At 42.5% G+C, this 13891-nt stretch overlaps 1 protein-coding gene across 2 annotated transcripts in view; it reads right to left on the bottom strand.

Annotated features, from left to right (window-relative positions):
- OSBPL6 (oxysterol binding protein like 6) overlaps positions 1-13891 on the bottom strand; it is a 566805-nt gene that overhangs the window by 108312 nt on the left and 444602 nt on the right. For both annotated transcript variants that reach the window (XM_069225427.1, XM_069225425.1), the window contains one exon: positions 738-816. In XM_069225427.1, coding sequence (XP_069081528.1) covers positions 738-816 — 79 coding nt within the window. The remainder of the gene's footprint in view (positions 1-737; positions 817-13891) is intronic.

Raw genomic sequence — 13891 nt, 5'->3', positions numbered from 1 at the left:
TGTAGGTCCAGTAACTACAGGCCCAAAGATGGCTATTATGTTACAACACTGTTGACTTTTGAACTGCCCTATTTTGTATTTCCCTGCTATAGGCCTAAATGCATTATCAGGTCTCACTCAAGAGGAGGACTAAATAATGTATTGACACTATAAAAATGGAAGTGGCAGGAAGGCATAAGCTACACTTGCTAGTAATCTCTGGATCCCGATCTACATACACATTATGGACAATTTACTGTCTCTCTTTGATGCTACGAGAGACATTGGTAATCCAAAATCCTCCACTAAATGAACCTGCTTGGTGGAGCTAAGACTTGTTCAATAAATAAATCCTGTGAATGACAATTTGGTATCATGGGAAAAAATTAAGTCAACGAGTGCATACTTTGGCAGTGGTTTTCCTCCTCTTCATGTATGCAGTGCTGTGTACCCTTAGAGTGGGAGGTAAACTTAAGGGTATCAATCTTATCTGTGATTGTAAGATGCTATGAGTACTTATATAGTGCTTACCACCAGTGAGCGTCATAGCCACCTATTATAATCAAATCAGTAAATGAGCACTGATTTCTCGTTTGCAGTGCAGTACATACAAATAAACCAAAGTACATCTAGAAATGCAACTCTATTCATGGTGACTGAAACAAATTCACATTGTTTAGGCACGGCTGGATTCAACACTGAAATAAAAAAATTAAACACTGAGCTAAGTAATCACAGAAAAATTGGCAGCAACTTACTTTGGAAGTGTTACATTCACTGTTCCGAATGGTAGTATTTCCATTGACTTGCCCCAGAACTTATTTTTCCATCTAATATCTAAATATGATTTAAGGTTTAGAAAAGACATTGTAAAGACATAGTTATATCACATTGCACTAGTAGCATGAACTAATGATACAATTATGCTAGGATACTACACGTTTACATTCTATTTTATATTTGCTTATTAAGTATAAGAACAACAATGCTGTTCACCAATTTTCATATCTGAATTTCTGAAGCCCGACTTCATATGCCATAATACTTAATAATAATAAGAGAGCATTTGGGGTGTCATTTGTGCCTCTGTCATACCTCTGGGGTTTGCTTTGACTCTTTGGGGTGTCATTTGTGCCCCTGTGATATCTTTTGTGTTTGCTTCAACTCTTTGCACAGTGTACCTCATCTTGGACCAATATATAAAGAGCCAGCTTCCTACACCGTGCACTTCCTTTAAGTCTTAATGGGTGCAGCACTTTTCCCCACAGCCGCAGCCATGCACTAACGCTGAAGATAAACCACCACTTACTTGAGGTTATGCCAGCATTGAGAAGCAATATGAGTGTACATCTTAGCAGTTAAGTGGCAGTTTACATAGTAACCTGGTGTGTAGCCCACCTAATTCAAGGTGATAAATGACTACAACCTCCATAATTCATCAAATGGTTTTGAATGTAGCATGCAAAGACTATAGCTCCTAGAATGTATGGTATTGTTAAATCAAAATCAAGTACTAGAATTGTGGTTATCTCCCCTTTGACACTGAGCTTATTAAATGTGATGCCTTTAAACAAATTCTGTTGATGAAGTACACAAGCCCCAGAAGCCACTGGTTTGTTACATGAAAGGCCAGGACTGCAGTCCTATTTTACAATGATAGCAATGTAGGATTTAAAGGTGTGCACCTTTATTTTGGTTCAACATCGGTGTTTTGAAACAAAAAATACTCTTACAGGGTTATTTTGAAAGGGATGCATTCCGATTTGCAGCACTGACGTCAATATTTAGCTGAATAAGACACTGATCCTCAGGATGTGTGGACATTTACAGTTGCAGATGGAATTTACAGCTAAAGAAAGTAAGCTAGGTGAACCAGATTTTCGACTGTCTTAAACAAGGCAAAGGGGTGTGAAAATGTAGCCATAAGGAATAGAGGAAACACGCTCAATGGGGGTCAAAGGATGTATGGGTCTGTTGTAACATTTTGCAGCTGACCTCAAAAAAGTTTTGCTTTTAGCTTTTTTTAAAAAAAATATTGGCAGTAATTCGACAGCTTCCCCAACAACAAAGTTTACAAAAACAAAGACAAAACAAAGCAAGCATTGACAAATTCAAAAGGCTGGCAGACAATGCCAGGCTTACTGGCTTTGCCAATGCTTGTTTTAAAATAAACTGATGATATCGACAGTTACTCTTCCCTGGCTTGCTGATGCTGTATAGAAAGGATAAAAGAGACTAAGGGCCTGATTCTAACTTTGGAGGACGGTGTTAAACCGTCCCAAAAGTGGCGGATATACCACCTACCGTATTACGAGTCCATTATATCCTATGGAACTCGTAATACGGTAGGTGGTATATCCGCCACTTTTGGGACGGTTTAACACCGTCCTCCAAAGTTAGAATCAGGCCCTAAGGGCCAGATGTAGCAAAGGATTTGCGCGTCGCAAACGGCGAAAATGCCTCTTTGCTAAGCAGAAATGCATATTGCGAGTCGGGACCGACTCGCAATATACATTTCAGAATCGCAAATAGGAAGGGGTGTTCCCTTCCTATTTGCGATTCGGAGTGGAATGCAATACCATTTGCGACCGCATATGCGGTCGCAAAGGGTATCGCAGTTACCATCCACTTCAAGTGGATGGTAACCCACTCGCAAATTGGAAGGGGTCCCCATGGGACCCCTTCCAGTTTGTGAATGGACCCAAAACATTTTTTTCAGGGCAGGTAGTGGTCCAAGGGACCACTGCCTGCCCTGAAAAAATACCGAAACTAAAGGTTTCGTTTTTTTTTTTAAGTGCAGCTCGTTTTCCTTTAAGGAAAACGGGCTACACTTAAAAAAAAAAACTGCTTTATTGATAAAGCAGTCACGAACATGGAGGTCTGCTGACAACAGCAGGCCTCCATGTTTGCGAGTGCCTAGACTCGCTATGGGGCCGCAATTTGAGACCCACCTCATGAATATTAATGAGGTGGGTCATTGCGACCCCATAGCGAGTTGCAGACGGTGTCTGAGACACCGTTCTGCATACCAATTTGCGACTTGCAAATTGCGAGTCGCAGGGACTCGCAATTTGCAAGTCGCAAATTGGCATTTTCCTGCATCTGGCCCTAGATCTCAATATGCACCTTCCAAATAGCAAATCGCAAAGCCCAAACTGCGATTCAGTAACAAAGTACCGAATCACAATTTGGGCTTTGTACATATCAAAAATCGGGTTGTTTGCGACTGCAAAAGTGCTTCCACAATGTAGCGCCTAACCCTTTTCTACATAAACAGCAACAACATTGTTCACGTGCAAATGGCTTATCACTTTTTCACTTAAAGTGTTTGATACCTAAGAAATAATATTGGCATATGGTCAATCTAGTTTAGGTAAAGCTCGGAGACTACCATAAAAAGAAACAGATCTACCTTGAGGCTAACCTCTCCTGGCTGAACAACAACATTAAGTCAGTTGCAATGTCTTGATCTCACTGTCATTCCAAAACTAGAAAACCAACATTTTAAGTAACAACCAATGTAACCTGCTAATCAAAGGAAGATCAACATTTGGGGGAAATAAGGGCCAGATGTAGGTAGGTTTCATTTTGCGAGTTGCAAATTGCGAGTACTAGCGACGCGCAATTTGCAACTCGCAAAATGAAATGCAGAAAGGTGTCTCAGACACCTTCTGCGACTCGCTATAGGGTCCAAAGACCCACCTCATGAATATTAATGAGGTGGGTCGCAGTTTGCGACCCCATAGCGAGTCTAGGCACTGACAGGGATGGTGGCCTGCTGGAGACAGCAGACCACCATGTCTGTGACTGCTTTTAAATAAAGCAGTTTTTTTTTCTTTTTGCAGCCCGTTTTCCCTAAAGGAAAACGAGCTGCAAAAAGAAATAATACCGAAACCATTTAGTTTCGGTTTTTTCAGAGTAGGCAGTAGTCCATAGGACCACTGCCTGCTCTGAAAAATACTTTTTTGTGGCATTCACAAAGGGGAAGGGGTCCCCTGGGGACCCCTTCCCTTTTGCGAATGAATTACCATCCACTTCAAGTGGATGGTAACTGCGAGTTGGTTTGCGACCGCTTTCGCGGTCACAAAGCAACTCAACATCGCGATGCGGTCGCAAATAGGAAGGGAACACCCCTTCCTATTTGCGAGTCGGAATCACATTTTGCGAGTCTGTACCAACTCGCAAAATGTGACTCTGCATCGCGTAAGGCCTTTTGCACGTCGCAAACTGCGTTTTTTGCAGTTTGCGACGTGCAAAAGGCTTCCTACATCTGGCCCTAAGTGTTGTAAATCATTTATGAAATTATGAATATTGGGTCCAGAATATAAATAATTCTCCAAAACTCTATGCATGCTCTACTTCAGTGGTTCCCAACCTTTTCACTTCTGTGGACCCTCATGTTATCATTACTGGATCCCGGGACCCCCACAGAATCATTATTGGAATCCGGGGTCCCCCCACTGAGTCAGTACTGAAAACTGGGGATCTAATCTGTTAATCTTATTTACTTTTCTAAGCAGTCGCAGATGAGAAGGCTTTGCGGACCCCCATGGGACCCCTGACCACAGGTTGGGAACCACTGCTCTACTATACTCCAGAAAAGATATGCAGATAGGCCGGGGCTACATCTATTGACAAGATAAGCTGATCCAGATGTGGTACTTACTCTGCTAACATTGTTCATATGTTTGCTGACTGCTCATTGCTTAAAAACATTTGGTCAAATATTTGGCCTGCAGTCTCTAAACATCTTTCGTCCCATCTGGGGTACAATGTGCAGCTTACCAAGAAAGATAAAATGATGGCATATAAATGTATCACTAACTCTAGAGACTTGGCTGTGGCTGCAACAGCAATCACTACTGATCAGTTGTGCACTGCTACAGCTTGAATCAAGCCTATCCCCCCTATTGTTTTAGAATGGTGGTCCAGGTTTAGACAGAATTATGAACTGGAATCAGAGATAATTAAGACAGAAAGGGCGAAAGTGCGCAGTTGCCTTAGGAAAATATGGTATACACTTTTAATTGAACAGTTAGACTGTTTGAAAGCTTTATGTTCTAATAGTAGACAGGTTGTACTTTTCTTATTTCTTTTCTGTTTTTGCTTTCCATTCTAAAATCATTTAGGAAATTAGTTTGCTACACTACCTACATATGTCTGTTAATAACTGTGTTTTATGTATCAAGATTGGTGCTGCAAATGATTCTTTGTAACAATAAAAAAACAGAATATAAATAATTCTCACATGTTTTTCAATTAGCTGTCATAACAAATAATAAAAAATAAAAAAGTTAACTTTACATATATCCTAGACTAAATTAGTATTCACTCACCATAAAATGAATTCCACTGGAAAAGTGTATATATACATATATATATAAGTGAGCCTCGGGATTCCCGCGCTTTTGGTGATATATGTATATATATATATATATAGAAAATGTCACTTACCCTGTGTACATCTGTTCGTGGCATGAGACGCTGCAGATTCACATGCTGTGCATTATTCTGCCATCTAGTGCTGGGCTCGGAGTGTTACAAGTTGTTTTTCTTCGAAGAAGTCTTTTCGAGTCACGAGACCGAGTGACTCCTCCCTTTCGGCTCCATTGCGCATGGGCGTCGACTCCATCTTAGATTGTTTTCCCGGCAGAGGGTGAGGTAGGAGTTGTGAGTATACTAGATGTGCCCATGCAATGGAGTAGGTATGTATGTACTTAATGTGTATCAAAAGAATATTTATTTACAAATTTACAATTTTCATTCAACTAAGAACTGCTACAGGCTACCGGGGAGGTGGGAGGGCGCATGTCAATCTGCCGCGCCTCATGCCACGAACAGATGTACACTGGGTAAGTGACATTTTCCGTTCGGCGGCATGTGTAGCTGCAGATACACATGCTGTGCATAGACTGACAAGCAGTAATCTCCCCAAAAAGTGGTGGTTTAGCCTGTAGGAGTTGAAGTTGTCTGAACTAATGTTCTTAATACAGCCTGTCCTACTTTGGCTTGTTGCATTGCTAACACATCTACACAGTAATGCTTAGTGAATGTATGAGGCGTAGACCAGGTGGCTGCCTTACAAATTTCTATCATAGGTATATTCCCAAGAAAAGCCATTGTGGCGCCTTTCTTTCTAGTGGAATGTGCTCTTGGTGTAATAGGTAAATCTCTTTTTGCTTTAATATAGCAAGTTTGAATGCATTTAACTATCCATCTGGCGATGCCTTGTTTGGATACAGGATTACCTGCATGAGGTTTTTGGAAGGCTACAAACAATTGTTTTGTTTTACGAAATTGTTTTGTTCTGTCAATGTAATACATTAGCGCTCTTTTTATGTCTAATGTATGTAAGGCTCTTTCGGCTACTGAGTCTGGTTGCGGAAAGAAGACTGGGAGTTCCACGGTTTGGTTTAGGTGGAATGGTGATATGACCTTTGGTAAGAATTTCGTATTTGTACGAAGAACCACTTTATGTTTATGTATTTGTATAAAGGGTTCTTGAATAGTAAATGCTTGTATCTCACTTACTCTTCTAAGTAATGTGATAGCTATTAGAAAGGCTACTTTCCAAGTTAGGTTTTGCATTTCACAAGAATGCATGGGTTCGAATGGTGGGCCCATGAGTTGTGTTAATACAATATTAAGGTTCCACAAAGGCACTGGTGGTGTCCTTGGGGGTATGATTCTTTTTAGTCCCTCCATAAATGCTTTAATGACTGGGATTCTAAAAAAGATGTTGTATGTGTAATCTGCAGATAGGCAGATATTGCAGTGAGATGTATTTTAATGGAAGAGAAGGCTAGATTAGACTTTTGTAAGTGTAATAAGTAGCTTACAATGTCCTTTGTGGAGGAATGTAGTGGTTGAATCTGATTAGTATGGCAGTAGCAAACAAATCTTTTCCATTTGTTTGCGTAACAATGTCTTGTTGTAGGTTTTCTAGCTTGTTTAATGACCTCCACACATTCTTGTGTAAGGTTTAAATGTCCGAATTCTAAGACTTCAGGAGCCAGATTGCTAGATTGAGCGATGCTGGATTCGGGTGTCTGATCTGTTGTTTGTGTTGTGTTAACAGATCTGGTATGTTTGGTAATTTGATGTGAGGTACTACTGATAAGTCCAACAGTGTTGTGTACCACGGTTGGCGAGCCCATGTTGGTGCTATGAGTATTAGTTTGAGTTTGTTTTGACTTAGTTTGTTGACCAGATAAGGAATGAGTGGGAGAGGGGGAAAAGCGTAAGCAAATATCCCTGACCAACTGATCCATAGTGCATTGCCCTTGGATTGAGGGTGTGGGTACCTGGACGCGAAGTTTTGGCATTTTGCATTTTCTTTTGCTGCGAATAGGTCTATGTTTGGTGTTCCCCAGCGGAGGAAGTGATCCTGTAGGATCTGGGGATGAATTTCCCATTCGTGAGTTTGCTGGTGATCTCGACTGAGATTGTCGGCTAACTGGTTCTGAATGCCTGGTATGTATTGTGCTATCAGGTGAATGTAATTGTGAATTGCCCAATGCCAAATCTTTTGTGCTAAGAGACACAGTTGTGACGAGTGTGTCCCCCCTTGTTTGTTGAGATAATACATTGTTGTCATGTTGTCGGTTTTGACAAGAATGCGTTTGTGGGCTACCAGTGGTTGAAATGCTTTTAATGCTAGAAACACTGGTAGCAGTTCCAAATTATTTATCTGAAGTTGTTTTTGTTGATTGTCCCATTGACCCTGTATGCTGTGCTTGTTGAGGTGTGCTCCCCATCCCATCATGGAAGCATCTGTTGTGATAACAGCTTGAGGCACTGGGTCTTGGAATGGCCGCCCTTTGTTTAAATTTATAGGGTTCCACCATTGAAGCGTGTGTTTGGTGGTCTATCATCACTAGATCTTGAAGTTGACCCTGTGCTTGTGTCCATTGTTTTGCTAGGCACTGTTGTAAGGGCCGCATGTGTAATCTTGCATTTGGGACAATGGCTATGCATGAAGACATCATGCCTAGAAGTTTCATTACAAACCTTACTGGGTAGTGTTGGTTTGACTGTATGCTTGATGTTATATTTTGGAACGCTTGGACCCTTTGTGGGCTTGGAGTGGCAATTGCCTTTTGTGTGTTGAGTGTTGCTCCCAAGTATTGTTGTATTTGGGATGGTTGCAGGTGTGATTTCTGGTAATTTATAGAGAACCCTAGTTTGTGTAGAGTTTCTATGACATATTGCGTGTGAAGAAGACACTGTTGTTGAGTGTTGGTTTTTATTAGCCAGTCGTCTAATTATGGGAATACGTGCATGTGCTGTCTCCTTATGTGAGCGGCTACTACTGCTAGGCATTTTGTGAATACCCTTGGGGCTGTTGTTATCCCGAACGGTAGCACTTTGAATTGATAGTGTACGCCGTGCATTACAAATCTTAAGTATTTTCTGTGAGAAGGATGGATTGGTATGTGGAAATACGCATCCTTGAGATCCAATGTTGACATGTAGTCCTCCTTTTTTAGTAAGGGAACCACGTCTTGAAGTGTTACCATGTGGAAGTGGTCTGATTTGATGAAGAGATTCAGTGTTCTGAGATCTAAGATAGGTCTTAACGTTTTGTCCTTTTTTGGAATTAGGAAATATAGTGAGTAGACGCCTGTTCCTTTCTGATGGTTGGGTACTAGCTCTATTGCTTGTTTTTGTAATAGTGCTTGGACTTCTATTTGTAATAGGTGTAAGTGTTGTTTGGACAGATTGTGTGCCCTTGGTGGCACATCTGACGGGAAATTCGTGAATTCTATGCAATAACCATGTTGGATAATTGATAGGACCTATGCGTCTGTGGTAATATGTGTCCAGTTTTGATAATATGCGGTTAGTCCCCCCCCCACTTGTGATAAGTGCTGGGGTTTTGTGACATTGAAGTCACTGTTTGGTCTGGCTTGTTTTGGGTGCCTGGAACTTTCCCCTTCCTCTTGGGAGTTGTCCTCTGTAGGAACCACAAAACCCACCCCTTTGATATTGTGCCTGATAGGTGGGCCTGGTTTGAGAGGTGGAAGGCTCTGGTGTTTGCTGTCGAAAACCTCCTCTGAATTGTGGTCTTCTAAATGTGCCTCTGGCTTGTGGGGAGTAGAGCGCGCCCAGGGCTTTGGCCGTGTCTGTGTCTTTTTTTAACTATTCAATTGCTGTGTCCACTTCCGGCCCAAACAATGGTTCTTGGTTAAATGGCATGTTCAACACCGCTTGTTGGATTTCTGGCTTGAATCCAGAGATTCTTAACCATGCATGCCTGCGAATGGTTACCGCCGTGTTGACTGTTCGTGCTGCCGTGTCTGCCGAATCTAGTGCGGACCTTATTTGGTTGTTGGATATGGCCTGTCCTTCTTCCACAACCTGCTGGGCACGTTTCTGGTGTTCTTTGGGCAAGTGTTGTATAATGTGTTGCATCTCGTCCCAGTGTGCCCTGTCGTAGCAAGTAGGGCTTGTGAATTAGCGATCCGCCATTGATTGTCTGCTTATGCTGCCACTCGTTTACCCGCTGCGTCAAACTTTCTGCTCTCTTTGTCAGGCGGTGGAGCGTCTCCTGACGATTGAGAGTTTGCTCTCTTTCTTGCTGCTCCTACAACCACTGAATCCGGTGTAAGTTGTTGTGTTATGAACACAGGATCCGTTGGGGGAGGCTTGTACTTCTTCTCCACCCTAGGCGTGATAGCCCTTCCTTTAACTGGCTCCTGGAATACTTGTTTTGCATGTTTGAGCATACCCGGGAGCATTGGCAGACTCTGGTAGGAAGCGTGGGTGGATGCCAAGGTGTTGAACAGGAAATCATCCTCTATTGGCTCTGAATGCATTGCTACGTTGTGGAACGTAGCTGCCCTGGATTGTAACTGCGTATATGCAGTACTGTCCTCTGGAGGTGATGGCTTTGTTGGATAACAATCTGGACTGTTATCTGATACTGGTGCATCATTTAAGTCCCATGCATCAGCATCATCCTGTGTCATCCCTGTATGTGTGGGTGACTGCATTAGAGGTGTTCCCACTGGAGACAGTTGTGGTGAGTGTGGTGGGGACGGTTGTGGTGAAAACCTTGGTGGTGGGGATTTTTCTCTAGCCATCTTTGCCTTAGGCTGCATTTCTGTCTTCTGAAATGCCAATTTTCTTTTAGACTTGATTGGAGGGAGAGTTTGTATTTTTCCAGTCTCTGCAACCTCCTTTGTGTATGGTCCGGTTTGTCCATACTTAACTCCTGTTCAAGCCTATGCCTTTCCTTCAATTGGCTGGAAAGTCCTTGCTCTTCTGTGTAAGAGCTTCTTTTCGTCTCCGAAGCCGCTTTTTTCGGTACTGATGTTTCAGAAAATGTCTTTTTCGGTTCCGATGTTATTTTTCTCACTTTGGGTGAGTCGAACTCTCGGTGTCGAGATCGTTCGGTGCCGGAATCTCGACCGGAGACGGAAGTCTTAGGCAAATCCCTGGCCTTTTTCGGTGCCGATGTTTGGTCACCTTCTTTTCGATGGGTTAAGCCATGGCCTGTTGGCGGTGGCGTCCTCTTGGCCTTAAAGATCTTTGTGTGAGTTTTGGACTTGGGAGGTTTACACACTGTTTGCTGCACCGCCGAGGTTCGGTCACTTTCGGATTCGTCCGAGTCCGATCCCTGGATGGAAATTCTTTCCTCCTCTCCGATGTCGGGTTGCTCTCTCGGTGTCGACACCATCTGCAGTCTTCTCGCTCGTTGATCTTGTAGGGTCTTTTTAGATCGAAACGCTCGACAAGCCTCGCAAGTATCCTCCCTGTGTTCCGGTGATAAACACAGATTACAGACCAGGTGCTGGTCTGTATAGGGATACTTCGAATGGCACTTCGGACAGAAGCGGAAGGGGGTCCGGTCCAATAGTCTTCGACGATGGATGTGGTCGGGCCGACCAGGCCCTGGTGAAGAACGGAAGCCCCGAAGGGCCGCAGGAACGCTCTTGTTGTCGGTGCCGATACAATAACACTAACCCGGTACCGAACGAGAAAAATATAGTCGAATTTTCGATATTTAGCTAACTTTCCCGATTCGAAATACGGAGCGAAGAGGAACACGTCCGAACCCAATGGCAGAAAGAAAACAATCTAAGATGGAGTCGACGCCCATGCGTAATGGAGCCGAAAGGGAGGAGTCACTCGGTCTCGTGACTCGAAAAGACTTCTTCGAAGAAAAACAACTTGTAACACTCCGAGCCCAACACTAGATAGCAGGATAATGCACAGCATGTGTATCTGCAGCTACACATGCCACCGAACATATATATATACACTCTTTTCCAGTGTGCCTGAGATCTTCAACATCACACCTTTCAGACGAAAAGTTCTCTCATGCTGAGTTGGTGGCAGAGGTAAAGGAATATCTAAATTTCTTAGACATGAGAAATAAACCTTAACTGTCAGCCAGCATACCAGATGAGATGGTGTAGTGTTTAATACTTGGCAACTCCACTTACCTTTGGGGTTAGAAGAATTTTTAAAGAAACATGTCTGAGAAGGTAAAGTTCAGCAGGTCAAGGCAGCCGGCGGTGTCTGAGGAGGAGGAGGTGTCATCATTTGAGAGGTGTCAGATGAAGTGGTTGTGAAGATTTCTACATTTGGACGTGGGGCCTGATTTAGAGTATTACGATTTCCATAGGATACAATGGAATTGTAATACAGCGGACGGTAAATCTGTCACATTTGTGAGGGAGTAACCCCATTCACCAAACTCTCAATAAGGCCCTTAGTCTCTTTCCTGTAAGTCAAAAATCTCCAGTGGGACAAATCTGCAGGCTGTAGTCGAAGAGGGCTCCACAAGGGTGGATAACCCTTCTGCAGAGGGCAGCTGAACTGGATTTGCTGCTGCAGAGAAGAACGTACGATGAGCTGACTCAAAGTCAGACCAACCAGCGAAGCACATTGGGCAGATTGGTGAGCAGGTAGTTCCTGGTATCCTCTCTGTTCTCAGAGCATTTTTGGCAGAAAATGTTTTAAGTTGCAAGGTTTGGATTTGGACTATCTGGGCACCATTAGCACCATTTTCAAGGGTCCAGGACTAGTGGGGCACAACTTGGAAGATGAGGACTCCTTCAGGCTGGGTCCAGGTACGGAATCAAGATTGTTGGAGCTTTTTCTGTCCTGAAACAGGCCGCAGGCGCCAAATGGTTAGGACAAGAAAATACCAAATTTCTAAAAGTGACATTTTCAGAATTGTGGCTTAAAATCTGACTTTAGCATAAAAGATGATTTAAAATTACGATTCCTTGACACCAAACATGACATTTTCATCTGCTACCTAATAAGTGATCCACTTATTAAAAGGAATAAGATAACCTAATGTTATCCTATGGGAGAGGTAGGCCTCACAGTAGTGAAAAACGCATTTTTCACTACCAGGACATGTAAAACGTAAAAGTATATGTCAAACTTTTTAAATACATTGTACTCAGCCATATGGAATGTCTAAGACCTACGATATGTGTATCTTGTATGTAATAAAAAAGAGTTTTAGGTCTGGCAAGGGGTTTATTTTACTAAGTCCAATTAGGAGTTTAACAGTGCCTACAAACTATAATGGCAAGCCTGAGATATTTAAAAAGGCTACTTAGGTGGGTGGCCTAATACGTCCTGCAGGCCCATTAGTAGATTTTAATTTACATGCTGTTAGGGACTTATAAGTAAATGAAATGTTCCAACTGAGTGCAAGACAATTTTGTCATGTTTAAAGGAGCGAGCATAAGCACTTTAGCGCTGGTTAAGAGTGGCAGAGTGCACAAAGTCGTACGTTCACAAACCAAATTCAGCAAAACACGAGGGGTGAAGGCAAAATGTTTGGGAGTGACCCAGCAGAGAGGACCAAGTCCAACACAGGGTATACCTTTCCTCATTGCCCTCGGATTCTTTGTTAGGCAATGATGATACTACTGCAGGGGCAGGGATGTTGCTACGCAGGTCTAGGGTTTCTGTGGAAAGAATGGCTGCTTCCTTTGGAGTTGTTCTGAAAGACATTTGAAATACAAAAAAGTATTTTCTAAAGTCTGTAGCAATGTTGTTTGCACTCAGATTACCTTAGGACGGACACAACGTCAGAAATATGTTGCAAGTTATTTATTTATAACTATGCATAAGTTATTTAGAGTTCTATTAGTATTGCTAAGAGTAGCCAAGTTAGAAATCACAGAATATTAATGCTTGCCAATTATGTAGCAGTGACACACAAGTGAAGTCCAAATGATAACTTATCCTTCACAAGAAAGTCCATGGTGAGGAAGCTTGAGGTAGTTATTGCCTTTAGACAATACACTTCATCTTGTAGAACCCAGTGCCTGGGAGAAGTGACGAGTCATAGTTGTGGGTTCAAGTGTCTTTGGTTTTTGTGTTATATCAGCCCCTTTTCCCCGTTGCTTTTGTGTTATATCAGCCCCTTTTCCCAGTTTCTTTTACTGGCCCACATATTCTTATGAAGACACTGGTAGAGGTGGTGAGACACGGAAGAATGCACTGTTCCTGCTGGATTGGAAGAATGCACTGTTCCTGCTGGACTTTAATTATAATATGTGTGCTCCCTGGCAAAACCACAACCATTAAAGGTGAAATAAATTAAGTATGAGCATTAGTCTCAGAGAAACATAACTCTGGATCTGCTTGAAGAATTATTGTGCCGGTGTAGTCAGATCACTGTGGTGACCTATCCCAGTTGTCTCATTAGCAACTGTAATGCTAATGTATTTCTAGAGGCAGTTGCCCAAAGGTAAAGCTGATCAGAGGTCCCGAGGGCTTGATTAGGGTAGAAGAAGCTTGCAGGAAAGGGATTCTGCTCAAACAAAATGGGAGGGAGGCTTTGGATGTTGTTTTTACCTGAACCATGGTACATCATTTGGTTATTCAATGAAGAATATAACAATGACCAGAAACGTTAATATGCAACTTGGCTCTA

This window comes from Pleurodeles waltl, chromosome 3_1 (assembly GCF_031143425.1).
Source record: "Pleurodeles waltl isolate 20211129_DDA chromosome 3_1, aPleWal1.hap1.20221129, whole genome shotgun sequence".
Classification (NCBI taxonomy): domain Eukaryota; kingdom Metazoa; phylum Chordata; class Amphibia; order Caudata; family Salamandridae; genus Pleurodeles; species Pleurodeles waltl.
The sequence above is the reverse complement of the archived record's forward strand: the minus strand, read 5'-3'. Positions and strand labels throughout refer to the sequence as shown.